Consider the following 16,784-nt stretch of genomic DNA (forward strand, 5'->3'; position numbering starts at 1 on the left):
TTCAATTTTGACTGTAGCCACGGGGGTGAGGGATGCAGACGCGAGACTTGCGGCAGCGCCTAGTATGAGTAGAGCATTGTCACTATTGAGAGGGACATCTACAATGGAATTGAGGGTAGATACTTCTAATCTGTCCTTTTGAATGCGAAGACAAGCTGAGACGAGTTCAGCTACATGGCTATGGAGGGCCTCGTCAAACGATAGGTTGACAAGTAGAACAGTGACGTTTCTAGTTGCCTGAACGGAGATGCGGGCAAGAATCCATACACCTTTTATGTAGCAGACTCCGATCGTGCGATCAAGTGAACCCCTATGAAGTAGCTCTTTATGTTCATTGTCAGTGAGCCTGGTGTGCAAGTCGACCACCACAAAAGGTCCCTAGAGCTGCGAGCAGGATGCAAGGACCTGGCGGATGAGTATAACCATAGTGTGGGCACAGCGCCTAGGACGACTAAAGCACCAGAAATCTGACGGTCTGGTTATGGAGACATAATTGTTGTGTAGCATCACGCCAGGCCTGCGGCAAACTAGATGCCACGGACCAGCCATGCGATCCTTTTCAGGTATTTGTCGACCGTCCTAAGGAAAGGTTACACGGTGGGGATACTTATCTTGGAGCCCTGCTAGCTCGGTTTCCTTTGGGTCGTTCGGCGACAACTCCAACAAATGAAATATGTGAGATGGGGCCAGACAGAATCGCACATGAGGCAAAGTAGTCTGTGTAAGCGACCAGATTTTTGCAGTGCCCTCGTTATAGCCGTGAATATAAATTCATCAGGAGCAGAGAACGACTGTCGTTTGGATCGAATGACTTCCCACTCTCTGAATGGGAAGACAAGAAATATGCTACAACCATAAACTGAGACCAATTCTTGATAGATGGACCCATGCTGACAGAAATTAGAGAACTTGTCAAAGGTGTTAGAGTGAGTAGGCTGGGCCCCTTGAGAAACAGTGGCGTAAATTCTGCTTATATTGGCGAAGATTAGGTCCTCCTCGGCTGCAATACAGCGTTTGGCCTGTTCGCTGTCAAGTGAAGCGGTATCCACTGCTGATCTCCGGGCCTCAACGAGACAATGAAGCTGATGTGAGAACAGAGCGACTTGCGCAACGAAGAAAGGATTGGCACGTAAGGCTGGGGCTGCATTTGTGATGTCGCGGTAACCAGTTGCCAGCAATGACTCGTTTACTGACTTTGAATCGAGAAGCATGCTGGATGAACTACTATCCAACTGCTGAAGTAGATGAACAGGCTTACATAGTGAAGTGTTGACATCTATGTTTCTGGCATCCGTAACATGTGCGTCGAATGCAGAGAGATCATCACAGTCAATTTCAAAAACCTGACTCCACGAGGCGACTTCGCTCATGTTGATCTTGCCATCCACAAGCAGTTGTTGAAGTGCGTCCTTCCGTGAAGATGATCGATATTTCCTAAGTTTCACGGTGTCCTCGCGGGCGTTGGCGGATGAAGTCATGTCGTCTGTATCGTCGACCATTTTACTGTTATTACTGTCAATGCACACGTAAAACAGCCCTATGGGTAAGTCCAAGGTATCAAGTGGCGGGTTTGAAGCCCCCTTATGGAAGGTTCCCTTGTGTAAGAAGTGCGTTGATAATAACAAAGATCGAGGGTAGACCGCAGGAGAGGAGGAATGCTGGTGGGCGTTGAGAGGAAGCAAGTTATGAACACCTCCAGTGCCTCACGACCATCAGACGCCAAACAAACGCCATCTACGTTTGCGTTTGTAGGAGAGGCTGGTTGGAGGGTCAAATTGAGTTGGAAGCGAGCTGTGACAAGCTAGGATATTGGTAGTCACGTGGAAACCTTTCAGTGTGCCTAGACATGCCTACCCGCTGGCATGGTGTGATAAGATAAATTGACTTCCTGAGCATCAGCCACACCACGTTGTACCCCCACCCTACCAAGCCACTTCAATACCCACACTGCAGAAAGCCGTGTCTCCCATTGGCCAGCGCACAATTAACACACAAACATCAAAATTGACTGCAAAAACCCTCCCGCCCCCGACACCACCAAGCACCAAAAAAGCTCTCCCATTCCGACGACCAGAACCTCGCTCCCGGCAACGACAACTCGACGACCCGACCCAGTCGCAAAACTACAAACCTCCACAAACCACCCAACATGTCTCACGATAGCGTTTGGAACTCCCGCCCCCGCACCTACGGCAAGGGCGCGCGGTCGTGGTACGGATCTCCCGATAATCTTCTCCCCCGCGCAAAAAAAAAAAAAAAAAAAAAAGGACACTAGCTTGCACCTGATTCTGGGCTCTGTATGGAAAAGCTGGGATACTGCTTGAAAGATGAGGAAGACGAGGCGCAGGAGACAGAATCAGGGTGTCAATGGGGGCTATTATTTTACGTTTGGAACTAGTTTTACTGACCAAAAGGCACTTTTTAGCCGTGTCTGCACCCACCGTGCCGGTCTGATCCGCAAGTACGGCCTCGACATCTGCCGTCAGTGCTTCCGTGAGAAGGCTGCCGACATTGGCTTCGTCAAGGTACGCTCGAGCGCTTGCTTTTATCATGTTGGGGAAATGGCTCGGCCCCGTTCCCTCGAATCCGCCGCAAGCAGAGATGATCACCAGATATTTTTGCATTCCAGGGCCGCCGAGCCATCTTCGTCCGACCTATATGGAGAACCAACAAAATGCTAACATTATCGCACAATAGCACCGTTAAACCTCGAATACCCACTGCAACGGAGGAGGATGGGCAGGAGAATCATGGCGTACGGATGAAGGGCAATGGGCGCGGGGAGGGCATAGAACCCAGTGCTTCTTTTGGGGACCCCCTTTTGTCGGGCTCCAAGCACGGCCCAGGATTCAAAGGAAACTGGAAAAAAAAGGCTGTTGTTGTTTTTTTCCCTACACGGCCGGCATGCACATTGGAGTTCGTTGGTCTTGTTTTCACTCGCGGAAATGGGAATCGGAAATTTCATTTTACAAACTTCACCGGGCCGACCAAAAGTGAACTTTTGCCCCGAGCCGTGGATATCTTGTAGATCCAACGAGGATGTGAACAATGCACGACGATAATGACGTTATTAGATGTGGTGGAAAGGCACTGTTTCTTATTACCATTGACCATTGAGCAGTGATCGTGAGACAGTACCGGGATAGAAGGGTAGGCTTTAAGTGTATTCCTAAGGGGTTTTAGAGTGAGAGTTACTCAAAACCAAACATAAGGTGTATATGGTACCATTATGATGAAAACACTCAAATATTATGTAGACAATAACTATGGGTGATCGTATCAAGAGAAGAATTGTAGAGTCGTGAGTTTGCTGATATACACCAAGACATCCCAAATAATGTACATATACACGAAATCTAGCTATCTCACAACACCAATCTTACTTTTTGTTACACTTTTTTTGCCATCAATCCACCACCCTCTACCAGTCAGGTTCAGATGTCATATCAAGCTTATTTGAGGATGCGGGTAACCAGACCAGTGGCAACAGTCTTGCCACCCTCACGGATGTTGATCCTCAAACCGGGCTCGACAGCAATAGGGCTGTGCAGGGTAGCGGTCATCTCGACGTTGTCACCGGGCATGACCATCTTGCTGGAGGCATCCTCTGTACCCTCGGGCCAGTGCAGAGAGCAGGCCTCGCTGGCAGTCCTGATGTACATCTGAGGCATGTAGTTCTCCTGGAACCCAGTGTGCCTTCCACCCTCCTCCTTGGTCAAGACGTAGAGAGAGACGAGGAACTGCTTGTGGGCCTTGATGCTGCCAGGGGCAGCAATGACCTGACCACGCTTGATGTCCTCACGGCGGACACCACGGAGGAGCAGACCAGAGTTGTCGCCAGCGCGGGACTCCTCGCACGACTTCTTGAAGGTCTCAATATCGGTAACCTTGGTCTTGACAACCTCGTCGGACTTGCCGACAATCTCGATCTCAGCATCACGCTTGAGGATACCGCGCTGGACACGGCCCGAGACGACGGTACCACGACCGGCAATGGTGAAGACATCCTCAACCGACATCAAGAAGGGCTTGTCAAGGTCACGCTCGGGGGTGGGGATCCAGGTGTCAACAGCCTCAAGCAGCTCGTCGATCTTCTGCTGGCCGATTTCAGGGCGCTTGTCGTTCAAAGCGCAAAGGGCTGAACCCATGATGACGGGGGTGTCATCGCCAGCGAAGCCGTAGCTGTTGAGCAGCTCACGCATCTCCATCTCGACAAGCTCCAACATCTCAGGGTCATCGAGAGCATCGACCTTGTTGACGAAGACAACGATCTTCTGGATACCGATCTGGCGAGCGAGAAGCAAGTGCTCACGGGTCTGGGGCATCTGACCATCTGAGGCAGCAACGACAATGATGGCACCGTCCATGTTGGCAGCACCAGTAATCATGTTCTTGATGTAATCGGCGTGACCAGGGCAGTCAACGTGGGAGTAGTGACGGTTTTCCGTAGAGTACTCGATGTGTGCTGACGAGATGGTGATACCACGCTTCCTCTCCTCGGGGGCCTTGTCAATGGCGGCATAGTCAAGGAAGTTTGCAAAGCCCTTCTCGGCCTGCCTCTTGGTGATGGCAGCCGAAAGGGTGGTCTTGCCGTGATCGACGTGACCGATTGTGCCTGGTCAAGTGGAAGCATTGTTAGCTGCGGTTTGTCAAGATATGTCGAACGAAAAAGCATTGGTGAGTCTGCTTACCGATGTTAACGTGAGGCTTTGTCCTCTCGTACACAGCGTAGCCTCTCCTCAAGTTCAGGACAGGAGACCTTGACTGCTGCTGGAGTGAGACCAAGGGGTTGCCCGTCTTCTTGAAGGCGAACCGCGCCGTTCTGGCGAACGGTGCGAGGGATCTGAAGGTAGCAGACATGCTGTATTATTTGGAAATAGAATGATACAAAGAACAGTGAAGGAAAAGAATCAGAAGGATATGTTAAGAAAAAAGAGGGTTGACGGAGAGTCGTGGCCGGGGTATATGCCTCTCCTTGATGTCGTGTTTTTTTTTTTTCTTTTCTTCAACACGCTAACAATCAGGATCAATCAAATTTGATAGCTGCGCAAATGCAAATTTTGAGCGAAAAGCTGTCCCATGCTCCAAGCTCCATTGCGCGCCGCGCTTACAGTTTACACTGTTACTTGACACTGTCTGCCACAGCTGAGGCTGGAACATCTCCAGCCACCCAAAGACTCTGCACCTCCACAATCCCGTGATCTCTCGCTCACGTGTATTTCAGGTCTAGCGATTGCCCAAAAACTGCCACTACATGTGGGGAAAGGTGCTAATTAAGCGCAATACGAGTGCCGGCCGGTTGGTCTCTCCTTGTAATTATTCGCGTCAATCCATGTCTTGGTTGAATCAGTGCTCTTCTGACTTCAGGTTGGCATCGACAAGCCTACGAGACACACTACGGCAAAGAGATAGCCACAAACAGCTGATATTTACATGGAGGCGGTGGCTGTAGTTTGACTGACTCCGCCAACGGTCTAGCACCTATCGAACGCTAAAGCCTAATTCAGTCTCCTATGAGAATTGGCTTTTTGCCTCAGTCAGGTCGACGGGCATCGCGACGGGGTTGTGGCGTCCTACTTCATGATAGTAAGGGTCGCAAGCGAGAATTTTCACAGGGTAGGCAACACTCAACCATATCTCAGCTGATCAAGATAAACTGGCTATTTGGTACAACGTTGATACCTCAAGGTAATTTCCTAATCTTAAAGAGGCTCATGATAGTTCTGGGCTTTCCATACTTGCTCCACACCACCACTCATTGTTGTTTGTACTTGCCCCACTATCGGCAACTTTGACGGTTCCTGCAGTCCGGTTTGGAACATTTCCTCCATTCTTCGATGATCTTGGCGGGTCCTTTGCTTCCATGGGCACCTACCTCCCTTTACACCACCTCTCCAATACAGGACAGTACTGCCTGTAATTACTAAGGTTGTAGACAGATACCCGAACCTTGTTGAGATTTAAAAAAGTGATTGATTGACATGCACAACAAAATAAGCTACCTGCCTCATTGCTAGCCTAGAGTCTACCGGTTTTGGTAGCAGCCATGCATGCATGTACTTTTGTCATAATGGGATGGGGAAGACTCCGGGGTTCTTGGTCGCTCGCCCCTTATTCATAACTTGACGTTTTTTTTTTTTTTTTTTTTTCTTTCTCTCTCTTTCTCCTGCGCTCGGGAGTTTCCCTCACTCAGTTTTTCGGTTCATGGTTTTTTTTTCTTTCTGTTTTTTTTTTTTTTTTTTCGAGCTAAATGGCCGATCACCCGATTGCGAACGGCAACGCAAGGTCAGCGCGAATTTGGTGACTTTCTGCTAAACCACGATTACTACGCACAAAAAGGATGGATGATCCTGTCACGTCCTCGTCTGGTCTCGGTGGCAGCTTCTGAGGGAACCTTGCTGCCATCTTGAGATTAGACTGAGCAGTGACGTCCTGTGTGGGTATAATACCTTTTTACCAAAAATCGACCTGTCTGGCCTTCGCCAATCCCACCTTGGAACCTAGATCTAGTGCCGATTTCGCGTCTCTTCAAAACCACCATGGCAGACGAGCCTAGGCCAGAGCACGAGGTCGGCCAAGGAATAGGTTCCTCGGTTGGTAACGATGCCACCAGCCCCACGGAAGCACCTGCTTCCTCTACGGATCAACCAGATCAACCAGATGAGCAACCTCACGGCATATACGCCGGTGGCGCTGTTGATGGAGAAGACAATGATGTTGGTGATAACGAAGATGATGGAGTCAGTGGAGAGTTCTGTGGTTTTTTGAGACTGCGAGAAAATACCTACCCTTGTCTCATTGTGTCACTGACAATCAAGTTCCACTTCCCCTCCAGGACGCCGACTCTGCGCTCGATGTACGCTCGATAGGGACGGTCAGCGACTCTCTGACGTCGAGTATCCTGAGGTTCCGTGTGGAAAATGGTCGGACGTACCATTCATACAAAGACGGTTGTAAGTTTTCCTTTTTTTTTTTTTTTTTTTTTTTCTTGTTCAACATTTGGATGCCAGTAATTTTCTGTGTCAAATTCCGGTTGCTAATCAAGATCCAAGCTTATTTCATGCCAAACGATGATGTGCGTGTTTGCCCTTTTTTTTTTCCAAAGTCAGATGGAAACAAAAACACGGCATATCCCTGAAAAGTTCCAATTACTAAAACGTGGCAATATACAGAGAGAAAACGAGCGATTGAGTAAGACATCCTCTACTATCACGTATGAGAATTAAACCTCTGGATTGCAACTAACCATGGCGTAGATCTGCAGCACAACCTGTGCATGATGACCCTTGGCTGGAAACTGTACATATCCCCGATCGACCAGAGGCCTGTCAATCGAGTGCTTGACATTGGCTGTGGCACCGGAGTCTGGTCCATGGAGTTTGGTATGCTACTGCTGCTTACGCCTGATTGCTGTCATCAGAATGGGACCAGGTTCTTTAAGACTAACATGTATTTTATGGCCGCAAGCCGACGACCATCCAGAGGCCCATGTCATTGGCATTGATCTCAGTCCCATACAACCCAGCTTGTAAGTTTCTTGTATGCTGGCAGGACCGTGGTTTTAGCTACTCATGGCTAACTTCGCTGGATTTCACCCACAGCGTTCCACCAAATGTTAGCTATTACATCGACGATGTAGAGGCCGAGTGGACGTACAGCACACCTTTCGATTTTATATTCACCCGAATGATGCTCGGTTCTATCAAGAACTGGCCAGAATTCTTTCGGCAGAGTTTTGAGTGCGTCAAGTCATGCTTCACATCCTTTGGTGGCTGGCTCTTCTCATTTTCCCATGATGAACCGACATGCCCTAACAGTTACGAACCTGCAGTAATTTAACCTCGGGTGGCTATTTCGAGAGCTTTGAGCCCGTTTTTCCAGTGCGCTGTGATGACGACACTTATCCACAAGAATGCGCTCTTCGCAAATGGTTCGAACTCTTAGACGAGGGCACGCAAAAGGTTAGAACCGAGCTCCCTACGTTAGAGGTACAAAAACAAAGGCTACTCGACGCCGGATTCGTCAACATTGTGACGAGGGAGTACAAGTGGCCTATGAACACCTGGCCGAGCGACAAGAAGCAAAAGGAATTCGGCTCGCTCGTCCTGGCGAACCTGGAAGAAGGGATCCAGGGCATGACCATGGCTATGTTCACGAGAGTCCTCGGCTGGACGAAGGAACAGGTCGAACTTTTCCTGGTTGATGTGCGAAAGGACATTCGCAACACCAGTATGCATGTTTACTATCCGATGTAGGTTTTCCAGAATATGCCCTCTTTACATTCACGCGGCTTTCCCTACCAAGTCTGACTGTTTATGTCTCGTTCCAGTGTCGTGATTTCGGCACAAAAGCCTGAACAATGAGGTTCCACAGCCCAAGCAAACGCTTGCATGCCTGTGTTCTGTTCGAGAGTCTCTGCTGGGAAGTTGCAACAATTGCTCATGATATATGCGCGAATACCCCATACTTCGAAGAGCCTCATATTCATTCCTGGTGAGTTCGCAATTCTCGCTTAACAGCATCAGCCTCGCTTGGGTTTTCCGCTCTTGGTAACTAGTTGGGTTAACTTATCCTCCAGGTCATCGAGGCTCATATCCAGCAGATTTTGAAGAGGACCAGAGTCTCGTCTAGGCCCCAAGGTAGACATGCCAAAGCGGATACTATCGTGCGTTTCTCTCCATGCCTTCACGAAGCGCATGTCATGAAGATTCAATCTCATGGAGTTGTGGTGTGTTCCGCCAAACGGCCTCCAAGGGTTCTCGTCGGCTTTACACCTATCCCAAACACCCTTTGGTGTTGCTTTGATGATACCACTATCTTTAGAGAAAATGGGTGGAGGAGGAACTATGCCGTCCTCCAAGTATGCCTTGATTTTGCCCATAGTGCACAAGGATACAGTGGCAATGGAGCAATGGCCTTCGCTCCGCTGCTCCAAAAACCCAGCATCAACGAAGCGGCGACTCATGGCCAGCCCGTTGTGCATTGGGGTGACGGGATCGAAAGTATTGGAAACGAAGAGGATGGGGAATGCCGTTTTGATGGCTGGCCCGCCATCCTGCGGTATCGTTATGTTTAGGTTGAAGCCGGGAGGGTCGATGGGATTTATTCTCCACCCGGTGCATCCTGCCATTTGCAGCGCCCACTGTAACGACGGGCGTTTGTTTGTCAGAGGTTTCAGCTTGACATTTTCGAAAGTGGGAAATGCTTACATAGTCAGCAAACTTAGACGTCTCGGCTAGCTTCTCGAAAGATTCCTGCAAGTTGGCTAAAGACTCATTCCACTATAAAGATGTTTTGTTAATGATATACTTTGACTTCATCAAAGGGCCTGATAAACAAGCTAGTTTGCCAAAAGCTACTACTGCAACTGCATAATGAAGGACCAACCACTCACATTGAACCGCAGATCGCTGCATATTATACCCAAGTTGGCATCGTTGGGCTGTTGCACAGGAAGGAACTTAGCAGAGCAAACGGGACTCAGATCTGGTGGGATCACAAGTCTGGCGGGGTCCAATTCGAGCTCAATGAAGTCCAACAGAAGAGCGAGTACGGGGAATGCTGTCATGGGGACACTCAACCACCTGAACACAACGGTATGTATGTCACTGGCTCTGACGACAATGGGCATCCTTACCTCGCTAGAGGTCACGATCAAGGGTTCTTTTTCCAATTTTGACATGATGCTATTGTATCGCTGCTTCAGGTCTTTGGGCTCTTGGCCCGGACGGTAAAAGAAGCATTTCTCGCGAGCCTCGTAGCAGTACCTGAAAAAGGACTCGAAAACCGCGTCTGCGTCTGTGATGAAGGCAGCAATTTCCTGTAAACAATGTGAGTTTTGGGCGTTTTTATTATAGAGAAGCTTTTCTCTCCTTCTCCAACTGACACTTACATTCTTTCGGTATATATCCAAACTAACAACACCATCGAGCACCATACGGCCAACCTTGGCGGCTAAGATAAGTACAGAAACGTCAGTCAATTCTTTGTCGTCTTTCTATTCCAGGCTGCCTCTACGGTGTCCGAAAGCTTACGGAACATGGAAGCAAATGTGCCACCCAGGACTGTGCCATAGCTGAAGCCCCAGTACACCAACTTGCCGCGCGTGTCAAGTCGGGGGTCTTCAGATGGCCGAACTGTCGCGGCGAGGCTATCCGCGCCATCATTTCGGGGTGGCCGAGTCTTGGCTCGCTCGTCCATCCACAAATCCCAGGCCTCTACAATGCTCAGCAAATCCCTGGCAACGTTGGGGGTGCCGATATGTCTGAGGATACTATCAGTTCCATCTTTTTTCTCGCACAGCTTGGTCAGACCCTTGATCCTGGTGACGTATTGCCCCAAGGACTTGTCAGAGGAATTGGCCAGCCCAATCTCGGCGACCTGGAGCACATAGGTCAGTCTATGCAGCAGCGCTGCGCTACGCTCCGATGGGTTGGGTGGATTGTCGACGGCGTAGTCGTCCAGAAAACAGTCTGCAAGAGGCCAGGTGAAGCCCACGCCGCGGGGGTCGAAGCTCACGACGTCGCGGTCCAGGCTGACCATGGTCGACAACTTTTGCCCTGCCGAGAGTACAGCCTGCACGCCGGAGCCACCTGGGCCACCGGGGTTGATGATCAAAGGCGAGACGGAGAAGCTGCTGGCTGGGTCGCGGAGCGAATGGCCTTTGCCAGGAAGCATGATCAGGGCAATGTGGACCTTGGGGTTGGCCGACGAGGTTCTGAGTGGGCGGTTATAGTCCATTGGCACCGTGAGACGTGCACACAACAACCCCAGTGGGATGCGGCTGTAGCAAGGGACCCATCTTAGCTTTTCGCTGGGCGTGATGGCGTCCCAGTCGGTATCAAAGATGGTGCCCTCCTGTGGTTTTGGGTTTGGTTTGTGGTCTCGGGTGGTCCAAGATGGCAGAGTCGGCGTGTGATTAATAAGGAAAAGGCATATGATAAGCAGGATAAATATGGAGACGGTTCTTTCCATCAATGAGGTATACTTCCTCACCTGAGGTGCCGCGGATAAAAGGGTTGATTCGCTGATTTTTGCCATGGTCCAGGCATTGATGGTTCAGCTATGCGGCTGATTTCCGTAGAGTGGGAGCAGATGACAACTTTTTTTTTTAAAGAAAAGAAAAGAAAAAAAAAAAAAGTAAGCACTCTCTTGCACGCCTTTTATACAGACGTCAGCTCGGGGTTAAATCGAACTCGTTCGGATGCAGCATCCGGGGCGCGGGGCACAGCACGGCAGATCAACATTATTTTCCGACCAGTCAGAAGAAGGAATTGGTTGATTTTCATTAGATCCGAAATACAGATATACAAAATGGGCAGGATTGGTAGCTCCGACTTGGTCTGCCTGCTTGGCATCTGTATAGGTAGGCTTGAAATACTTTTCACCACTTCTTTTTACCTTGCCACTCGCAGCCGTCTCACGCCGACGGAAACTGATCAATCGTCCTGGCCAGCTGCTTAATCTCATCTGTGAAGGAAACACCGCCGCCGCCACCACCACCCATCATTGCGGCCATCATACCAGTCTCGTCCGTGATCATCATCTTTGTCTGCATCGAGCGGCCCAAGACGTCCTTGTACATGGGCGACGACTCGGGATTCTGGGGCTTCACCTTGGCGGCCAAGATCTGGAAAGTACGGATCACAAAGTCCCACACAAAGTACACCATGTTCTTACTGTTTGCGGGCGTGTTGAAGGTCTGGTTGAGGTTTGGCTGCATGGCCGGGTGCTCGATGAGCAGCTTGCATAACTGCTGGTGGACGTTGAACAGGTGCTTGTATTGCGGGTGGGCGTCCTCGGCGTGACGGAACCGTAGGAAGAAGTCTGTAAAGTCGACGCGGGCGGTGGTGTTGACGTCTGGCGAGAGGAATTGTTGGGTTGCGTCCGGGATGGGAATTTCCGTGGGCCACTTCGGGTCAGGTGCCATCTTGGAGATAGTTAAGTACTCGTAGTAATTATATTACTTGAGTGCTGAGTTTCTTGATAGTAACTGAGTTGTATATACTTGTATCGGATGAAAGTGAAGATGTTGAGTTTTGGGGTAGAGAAAATATATATATTAACGTGAAGGAATTTATGGGTGATAGCAGGCGAGGGTGCCGGGTTGTTCTTGAGTTTCTACTTTCATTCCTTGATCTGCGTATAAACAGCAGGGGACAATAAAAAAAAAGACGCGTGGATCAATTATATCCATTGATTGGCAATTCACAACTATATACGTCATGACAAGCTCGCTTTCTATGTGACCTTGTCCAATTCTGCTCAATTCCATTATCGGGTATTCTCTAATTAAATGCTCAACTATACATGTATCTCTACGTTGAATTGCGGCCCCAGGAAGAGGCATTGCTACAAGTAGGTGTGCAATTTTATTGCAACCACCAAGGTGGGGGGTTGACCCTGTTGGGTTGCAATATTTTTGCACAGGTGCTATAGCTGCAAGGTACGCTGTGGATTCCTTTTCCCGTGATCTTCCTTTCCAGTGTTAGTCTCGATACCAAAGTGTCCAAAGTGGCCAGTCTTTAATTGCGAAACTGGACATAGTCGACATCCTTACCAAAAAGGATTACAATTTGATCTCTTCAACAACAGTGGTCACTTATTCGAGACCAAATCAATCGTGAATAAGTAAATAAAGCCCAGAATAATCCCGCGGTAAAAACCTCCGAGGTTGCACCAGGTCGGAGCCGCTTCGTCTGCAGATTTACTTGTGGGCTGTATGCCTTCCCCACAACGTATCGTCGTGGGGGGCGTTCCCCAACGCCTAGCTTCGGACACTACGGGCCTTGCTTTTCCAAAATGTTATTTCTACAATAGAGCTTTATATATATATATATATATATAGAGAGAGAGAGAGAGAGAGAGAGAGAGAGACATCAATTACCTGTAGCCCAGTGTGCCTAGCTTAGAAGAACAAATGACCGAGGATCGCAAATGCATCCATCCATCCATACAAGAGTTATTCGGCAGGGAACGCGCTAAAGAAGCTACTGATCCAAGCAGGTTAGGCCGGCAGCTTGGACTCACAAGCCCCGCAAGCACTGAATTGACAGCTGGAGCTCCCCAAGCGGGGAAGACAAAAGCTACCGTTAGCTGCAAAGAGCTTGTACTTCGTAATAGTCCTCCTAAGGCCCCGCAACAGACAGACGTGCGTCATTGGATCCCCACAGTCTCTACTTGTCTTCGCGTACCGAACCTGATTTGATCAGGTCCGTACCTTAATTACCTACCGACCAACCAACCCTACTTGCCTCTTTGATTATTCCATTTGGACGGACTTCAATTCCGGATGATCCCAAGGCGTGCGGCTGAATCGAACTTGCGGGATTGATCTGCTTACGAAAGTCCTCTGCCCCTCAACCGACAAATTTATCTGTACAGCGCATATTTGACCCCTCTCGTCAACTTTCGCCATAGGTCCATCATTCATCTCATTCACGAAAGCGAGCTACCTAGGAACCTAGGGTACCTCAAGGTACCTCACCTACCTCAGGGAGGGCAGCAGGAACATAGGCATCGTTCCGAACCCTCCGAAATCAGTACGCGCCAATTCGAACCGTGTGCGAAATAAACAGCAAGCCATGGGTGACAGCACCGAAAACGACAAACCCTCGGCCTTTACTGAGAAGCATATATCCTTTGATGATGGTCACTCGAGCGCCTCTGATGAGGACCAGAAGGCGGTAGAGGTACAGTCGAGATCCTTCCGGAGTTCCCGGCGTGAAGCACCGCTCCAACCAGCTGGTGCGACTCTCTCCTGCACCTCATACCGTCCCAAATATCCGGGAGACCAGTCGCGCGCTCTTTCTGGGCTCTTCCCTATAGAGTCTACCGACCGTCGCCACTTAAAGTTCGAGTCTTGACTTGCGCTGAGCACAGTACTGATAGTCGCCCCGATAAAATGCTCAGGTCCTCTTCGATCCTACAAACCCCTACAGGCGCAAAAGCTCTCTTGTGGCCTCGGAGGCCACTTTGACACGACCCCGGCGGGCGCCGCTGCCTACCCCTGATAAGGCTCAGTGCATTGTGCATCAACTCATCGAGAGCCAGAGGAAGTTGGCTGAGGGAAGCAACCACAATAGCCCCGACCATGGATCACATCACGCCGTAGCCGGCGATCGCCAAATAGAGCGTCGCACAGGCCGCGGTAGCCCCTTGTCGCAGGCGCTGCACCCATCTGTTGAGCAGGGAGGGGAGAAACCTGTTGATCCCGTGGGAACAAGTAGCCGGGAAAGCAGCAATGGAACCGCTAATCCCGGTCTGAAGCGCCGCTTCGACTATCTTGAGGCTCCTAGCGATAGCAGTGATGCTGGACAAGTCGATGAGCATCATTGGAGGCACCGCATATCCAGAACCCAGGCTGACATCGACATGGCCGGCCCACCCGCGGATCTACCCGAGGTCCTTCACAGTCGGCTTCTCACCAAGAAGCAATTGAGCGAAATGGCATGGGGTGTGCGCGAGCTGAGTCGTCGTCTGGGTAGCATGCGTCTGAAGTTCCGTGTGAAATCCATCTTCCTTCTCACCAAGATCTACGACGAGGACCTCATACCCAAGACGCGTGACCTTTCCCGTTGGCTTTTGGACAAGGACAGAGATGTCAAGTATACCGTCTGGGTTGAAAGGTCCCTCAAAGAAAATAAGAAGTTCGACGCCCCTGGCCTCCTTGATGAGCTGCAGCACGACTATCAGTCAAGTGGAGACCCGGCGGATGAGGAGGGTGCCAAAGGTGTATCGCGGCGTCTGCGATACTGGGACGAGAACATTTGCCGGACGCGTCCTCAGACCTTTGACTTTGTAATAACGCTCGGCGGCGATGGCACTGTACTGTATGCAAGCTGGCTGTTTCAGCGAATTGTGCCGCCGGTCTTGAGCTTTGCGTTGGGTAGCTTGGGTTTCCTCACAAAGTTTGACTTTGATGATTACAAAGACATTCTGACAACGGCATTCAACCATGGCGTAACTGTCAGTCTCAGACTCAGGTTCGAAGGTACAATCATGCGGAGTACCAAACCAAAGAAGATGCATGGAGTTGGAAACTCAAGCACGGGTAGTGATGGATCGACATCTCCCAAAGACGAAAAAGTGGACGCCGACGCCCAGAGGAAACGCGATCTAGTGGAAGAACTTATTGGCGAGGAGAAAGATGACGAACACACACACAGACCAGATGGAACCTACGAGATATTGAACGAAGTTGTTATCGATAGAGGTCCCAACCCAAGTAAGTTGGAGCTCTCCTCTTTGTATATGCACCAAAGGGATGCATGTAATAATGATCACAAGGCTAACAGCTACACCCAGCCATGTCATATCTGGAAATATTCGGAGACGATGAACATTTTACATCGGTGCTGGCAGACGGAATCTGTGTGTCGACTCCAACAGGCTCTACAGCCTACAATCTAGCATCAGGCGGTTCGCTCTGCCACCCAGAAAACCCAGTAATGCTTGTTACCTCCATCTGCCCTCACACTCTTTCATTTCGACCCATCATCCTTCCAGATACCATTGTCCTTCGTGTCGGTGTCCCTTACGGCGCGAGAACCGGATCGTGGGCCAGCTTCGACGGGCGGGAGCGCATTGAACTGCACCCTGGCGACTATGTTACCATAAGCGCCAGCAGATATCCCTTCGCCTCGGTACAGGCGCCAGGTAGACGCAGCGAAGACTGGGTGAATAGTATCAGTGCTAAGCTTGGATGGAACACGAGACAGAAGCAGAAGGCTTTCAGCGAGTGGCAGACTTGATGTTCTGGGGTCAGGTCCAAAATGCACAGCTCAGAACAAGAGCTTGTTCACTGCGATGCAAAGGTTATCGCATACTAGCCCATCCCTCACGCTGTTCCCCCAGCTGACAGGATCTCGAAATTTGTCGAACAAGTTCCTATATCACCTGTTCTATCAGTGCTTTGGTACGCGCTGGCCACAGTTTATTGGCATGCAAGCAGACCTAGCTTTACATCTCTTGCATAAAGTCCATAGCTACTGCTTTTACTTGTCAGCATTGCGATGACCTATTTGCGGATTCACTAGTTCATCCCAACGTTGCTATCTGCTAAAAGGCTAAAACGCCGACGACGAACTGGGTGAGACATGGTCATGATGCGCAGAGGAAGGCGGAGCAAAGGTCCATGTGTGTGATGTGGTATGGTGTGGTGTACAGCTTCGGTGTCATTGATTGTAATATACAGTGTGAGCGATGATATGAACTGGCGTACTTACAGTGTCAAACTGATCAACCTACCGGTGGTGATCTTCAACATGTCGGTAAATTCAAAGCTCAATAAGAGTGAATCCTGTGTCAGATTAGAGTAAATCTAGAAAGAGGCCTCTTCCTTGGAACGGCGTGAATGTTCTTGTCGGGATTAGCCGACCGGAACAGCCATGTCACAGCCGATCTGACAGTCGCTCCCAGACCCATCCCTCTCTCCGATCCGCTTCAAGGACAATGCCAACCAGTTTGAGGACTTAACTCTCGACTCAATTCTCCGCAGACCAAGCACCAGAGTAGTCTACACAACCCTGCCGCACCGCTACTTTTCACTCACTCGGCTCACCTGCTTTTGTTACACCATGGGACCTCCAGCTCGCCACCTGACTACCAAGACGATTAGAATATGCGGCGCAAATGAGAATAGGCAGATTTCTAAGTTGTGGCTGTTTTTGTTTTGACCAAGGCTTTGACGTCGGTACCAAAAAAAAGTCTGTTTCCATCGTCGTCCATGGACGAGCTAACACGGCGTTGCTGCTCAAGTTGGTTGGGGCCCGTTAGTGAAATTG

At 49.9% G+C, this 16,784-nt stretch overlaps 8 protein-coding genes across 8 annotated transcripts; 4 read left to right on the forward strand and 4 right to left on the reverse strand.

Moving 5' to 3' along the window:
• Nucleotides 1-985: 985 nt before the first annotated feature.
• PgNI_03404 (uncharacterized protein) lies at nucleotides 986-1,499 on the reverse strand (the record flags this gene model as incomplete). The annotated part of the gene is made up of 2 exons (XM_031123459.1): nucleotides 986-1,026; nucleotides 1,259-1,499. 2 exons carry the CDS (start codon nucleotides 1,497-1,499, stop codon nucleotides 986-988), a joined length of 282 nt encoding a protein of 93 aa, XP_030985013.1.
• Nucleotides 1,500-2,011: 512 nt separating this feature from the next.
• PgNI_03405 (uncharacterized protein) lies at nucleotides 2,012-3,217 on the forward strand. Its single transcript, XM_031123460.1, has 3 exons — nucleotides 2,012-2,211; nucleotides 2,426-2,525; nucleotides 2,698-3,217. Exons 1-3 carry the CDS (start codon nucleotides 2,150-2,152, stop codon nucleotides 2,704-2,706), a joined length of 171 nt encoding a protein of 56 aa, XP_030984776.1. The 5' UTR covers nucleotides 2,012-2,149; the 3' UTR covers nucleotides 2,707-3,217.
• Nucleotides 3,218-3,235: 18 nt separating this feature from the next.
• On the reverse strand, nucleotides 3,236-5,007 carry PgNI_03406 (uncharacterized protein). Its single transcript, XM_031123461.1, has 2 exons — nucleotides 4,692-5,007; nucleotides 3,236-4,615 (listed from the first exon to the last, which is right to left on the reverse strand). The coding sequence occupies exons 1-2, from the start codon at nucleotides 4,858-4,860 to the stop codon at nucleotides 3,453-3,455; spliced, it is 1,332 nt and encodes a 443-aa protein (XP_030984002.1). The 5' UTR covers nucleotides 4,861-5,007; the 3' UTR covers nucleotides 3,236-3,452.
• A 1,532-nt stretch (nucleotides 5,008-6,539) lies between these two features.
• Nucleotides 6,540-8,363, forward strand: PgNI_03407 (uncharacterized protein; the record flags this gene model as incomplete). Its single annotated transcript, XM_031123462.1, has 7 exons — nucleotides 6,540-6,740; nucleotides 6,836-6,953; nucleotides 7,257-7,382; nucleotides 7,468-7,528; nucleotides 7,602-7,739; nucleotides 7,832-8,251; nucleotides 8,330-8,363. The coding sequence occupies 7 exons, from the start codon at nucleotides 6,540-6,542 to the stop codon at nucleotides 8,361-8,363; spliced, it is 1,098 nt and encodes a 365-aa protein (XP_030985012.1).
• PgNI_03408 (uncharacterized protein) lies at nucleotides 7,879-11,099 on the reverse strand. The gene is made up of 5 exons (XM_031123463.1): nucleotides 10,035-11,099; nucleotides 9,893-9,954; nucleotides 9,395-9,820; nucleotides 9,210-9,281; nucleotides 7,879-9,142 (listed from the first exon to the last, which is right to left on the reverse strand). Exons 1-5 carry the CDS (start codon nucleotides 11,038-11,040, stop codon nucleotides 8,522-8,524), a joined length of 2,187 nt encoding a protein of 728 aa, XP_030985006.1. The 5' UTR covers nucleotides 11,041-11,099; the 3' UTR covers nucleotides 7,879-8,521.
• A 169-nt stretch (nucleotides 11,100-11,268) lies between these two features.
• Nucleotides 11,269-12,033, forward strand: PgNI_03409 (uncharacterized protein). The gene is made up of 2 exons (XM_031123464.1): nucleotides 11,269-11,365; nucleotides 11,478-12,033. Exons 1-2 carry the CDS (start codon nucleotides 11,314-11,316, stop codon nucleotides 11,750-11,752), a joined length of 327 nt encoding a protein of 108 aa, XP_030985007.1. The 5' UTR covers nucleotides 11,269-11,313; the 3' UTR covers nucleotides 11,753-12,033.
• On the reverse strand, nucleotides 11,420-11,929 carry PgNI_03410 (uncharacterized protein; the record flags this gene model as incomplete). Its single annotated transcript, XM_031123465.1, has 1 exon — nucleotides 11,420-11,929. One exon carries the CDS (start codon nucleotides 11,927-11,929, stop codon nucleotides 11,420-11,422), a length of 510 nt encoding a protein of 169 aa, XP_030983853.1.
• Nucleotides 12,034-13,253: 1,220 nt separating the features above from the next.
• Nucleotides 13,254-16,235, forward strand: PgNI_03411 (uncharacterized protein). Its single transcript, XM_031123466.1, has 3 exons — nucleotides 13,254-13,691; nucleotides 13,912-15,226; nucleotides 15,307-16,235. Exons 1-3 carry the CDS (start codon nucleotides 13,584-13,586, stop codon nucleotides 15,750-15,752), a joined length of 1,869 nt encoding a protein of 622 aa, XP_030983852.1. The 5' UTR covers nucleotides 13,254-13,583; the 3' UTR covers nucleotides 15,753-16,235.
• The last annotated feature ends 549 nt before the right edge of the window (nucleotides 16,236-16,784 follow it).

Source organism: Pyricularia grisea (genome assembly GCF_004355905.1).
Source record: "Pyricularia grisea strain NI907 chromosome Unknown Pyricularia_grisea_NI907_Scaffold_2, whole genome shotgun sequence".
Classification (NCBI taxonomy): domain Eukaryota; kingdom Fungi; phylum Ascomycota; class Sordariomycetes; order Magnaporthales; family Pyriculariaceae; genus Pyricularia; species Pyricularia grisea.

Bases quoted from the DNA above. Each gene is read 5' to 3' on its own strand.
- PgNI_03405 (XM_031123460.1), top strand. From the start codon at position 2,150: ATGTCTCACGATAGCGTTTGGAACTCCCGCCCCCGCACCTACGGCAAG. The intron at 2,212-2,425 runs GTACGGATCTCC...GGCACTTTTTAG, and splicing joins GGCAAGGGCGCGCGGTCGTG to CCGTGTCTGCACCCACCGTG.
- PgNI_03406 (XM_031123461.1), bottom strand. From the start codon at position 4,860: ATGTCTGCTACCTTCAGATCCCTCGCACCGTTCGCCAGAACGGCGCGG. The intron at 4,616-4,691 runs GTAAGCAGACTC...CCACTTGACCAG, and splicing joins AAAGCCTCACGTTAACATCG to GCACAATCGGTCACGTCGAT.
- PgNI_03408 (XM_031123463.1), bottom strand. From the start codon at position 11,040: ATGGCAAAAATCAGCGAATCAACCCTTTTATCCGCGGCACCTCAGGTG. The intron at 9,955-10,034 runs GTAAGCTTTCGG...TACTTATCTTAG, and splicing joins CACATTTGCTTCCATGTTCC to CCGCCAAGGTTGGCCGTATG. The intron at 9,282-9,394 runs GTGAGTGGTTGG...ACATCTTTATAG, and splicing joins GCAGCGATCTGCGGTTCAAT to TGGAATGAGTCTTTAGCCAA.
- PgNI_03409 (XM_031123464.1), top strand. From the start codon at position 11,314: ATGGGCAGGATTGGTAGCTCCGACTTGGTCTGCCTGCTTGGCATCTGT. The intron at 11,366-11,477 runs GTAGGCTTGAAA...TCATCTGTGAAG, and splicing joins CCTGCTTGGCATCTGTATAG to GAAACACCGCCGCCGCCACC.
- PgNI_03411 (XM_031123466.1), top strand. From the start codon at position 13,584: ATGGGTGACAGCACCGAAAACGACAAACCCTCGGCCTTTACTGAGAAG. The intron at 13,692-13,911 runs GTACAGTCGAGA...TAAAATGCTCAG, and splicing joins AGGACCAGAAGGCGGTAGAG to GTCCTCTTCGATCCTACAAA. The intron at 15,227-15,306 runs GTAAGTTGGAGC...AGCTACACCCAG, and splicing joins CGATAGAGGTCCCAACCCAA to CCATGTCATATCTGGAAATA.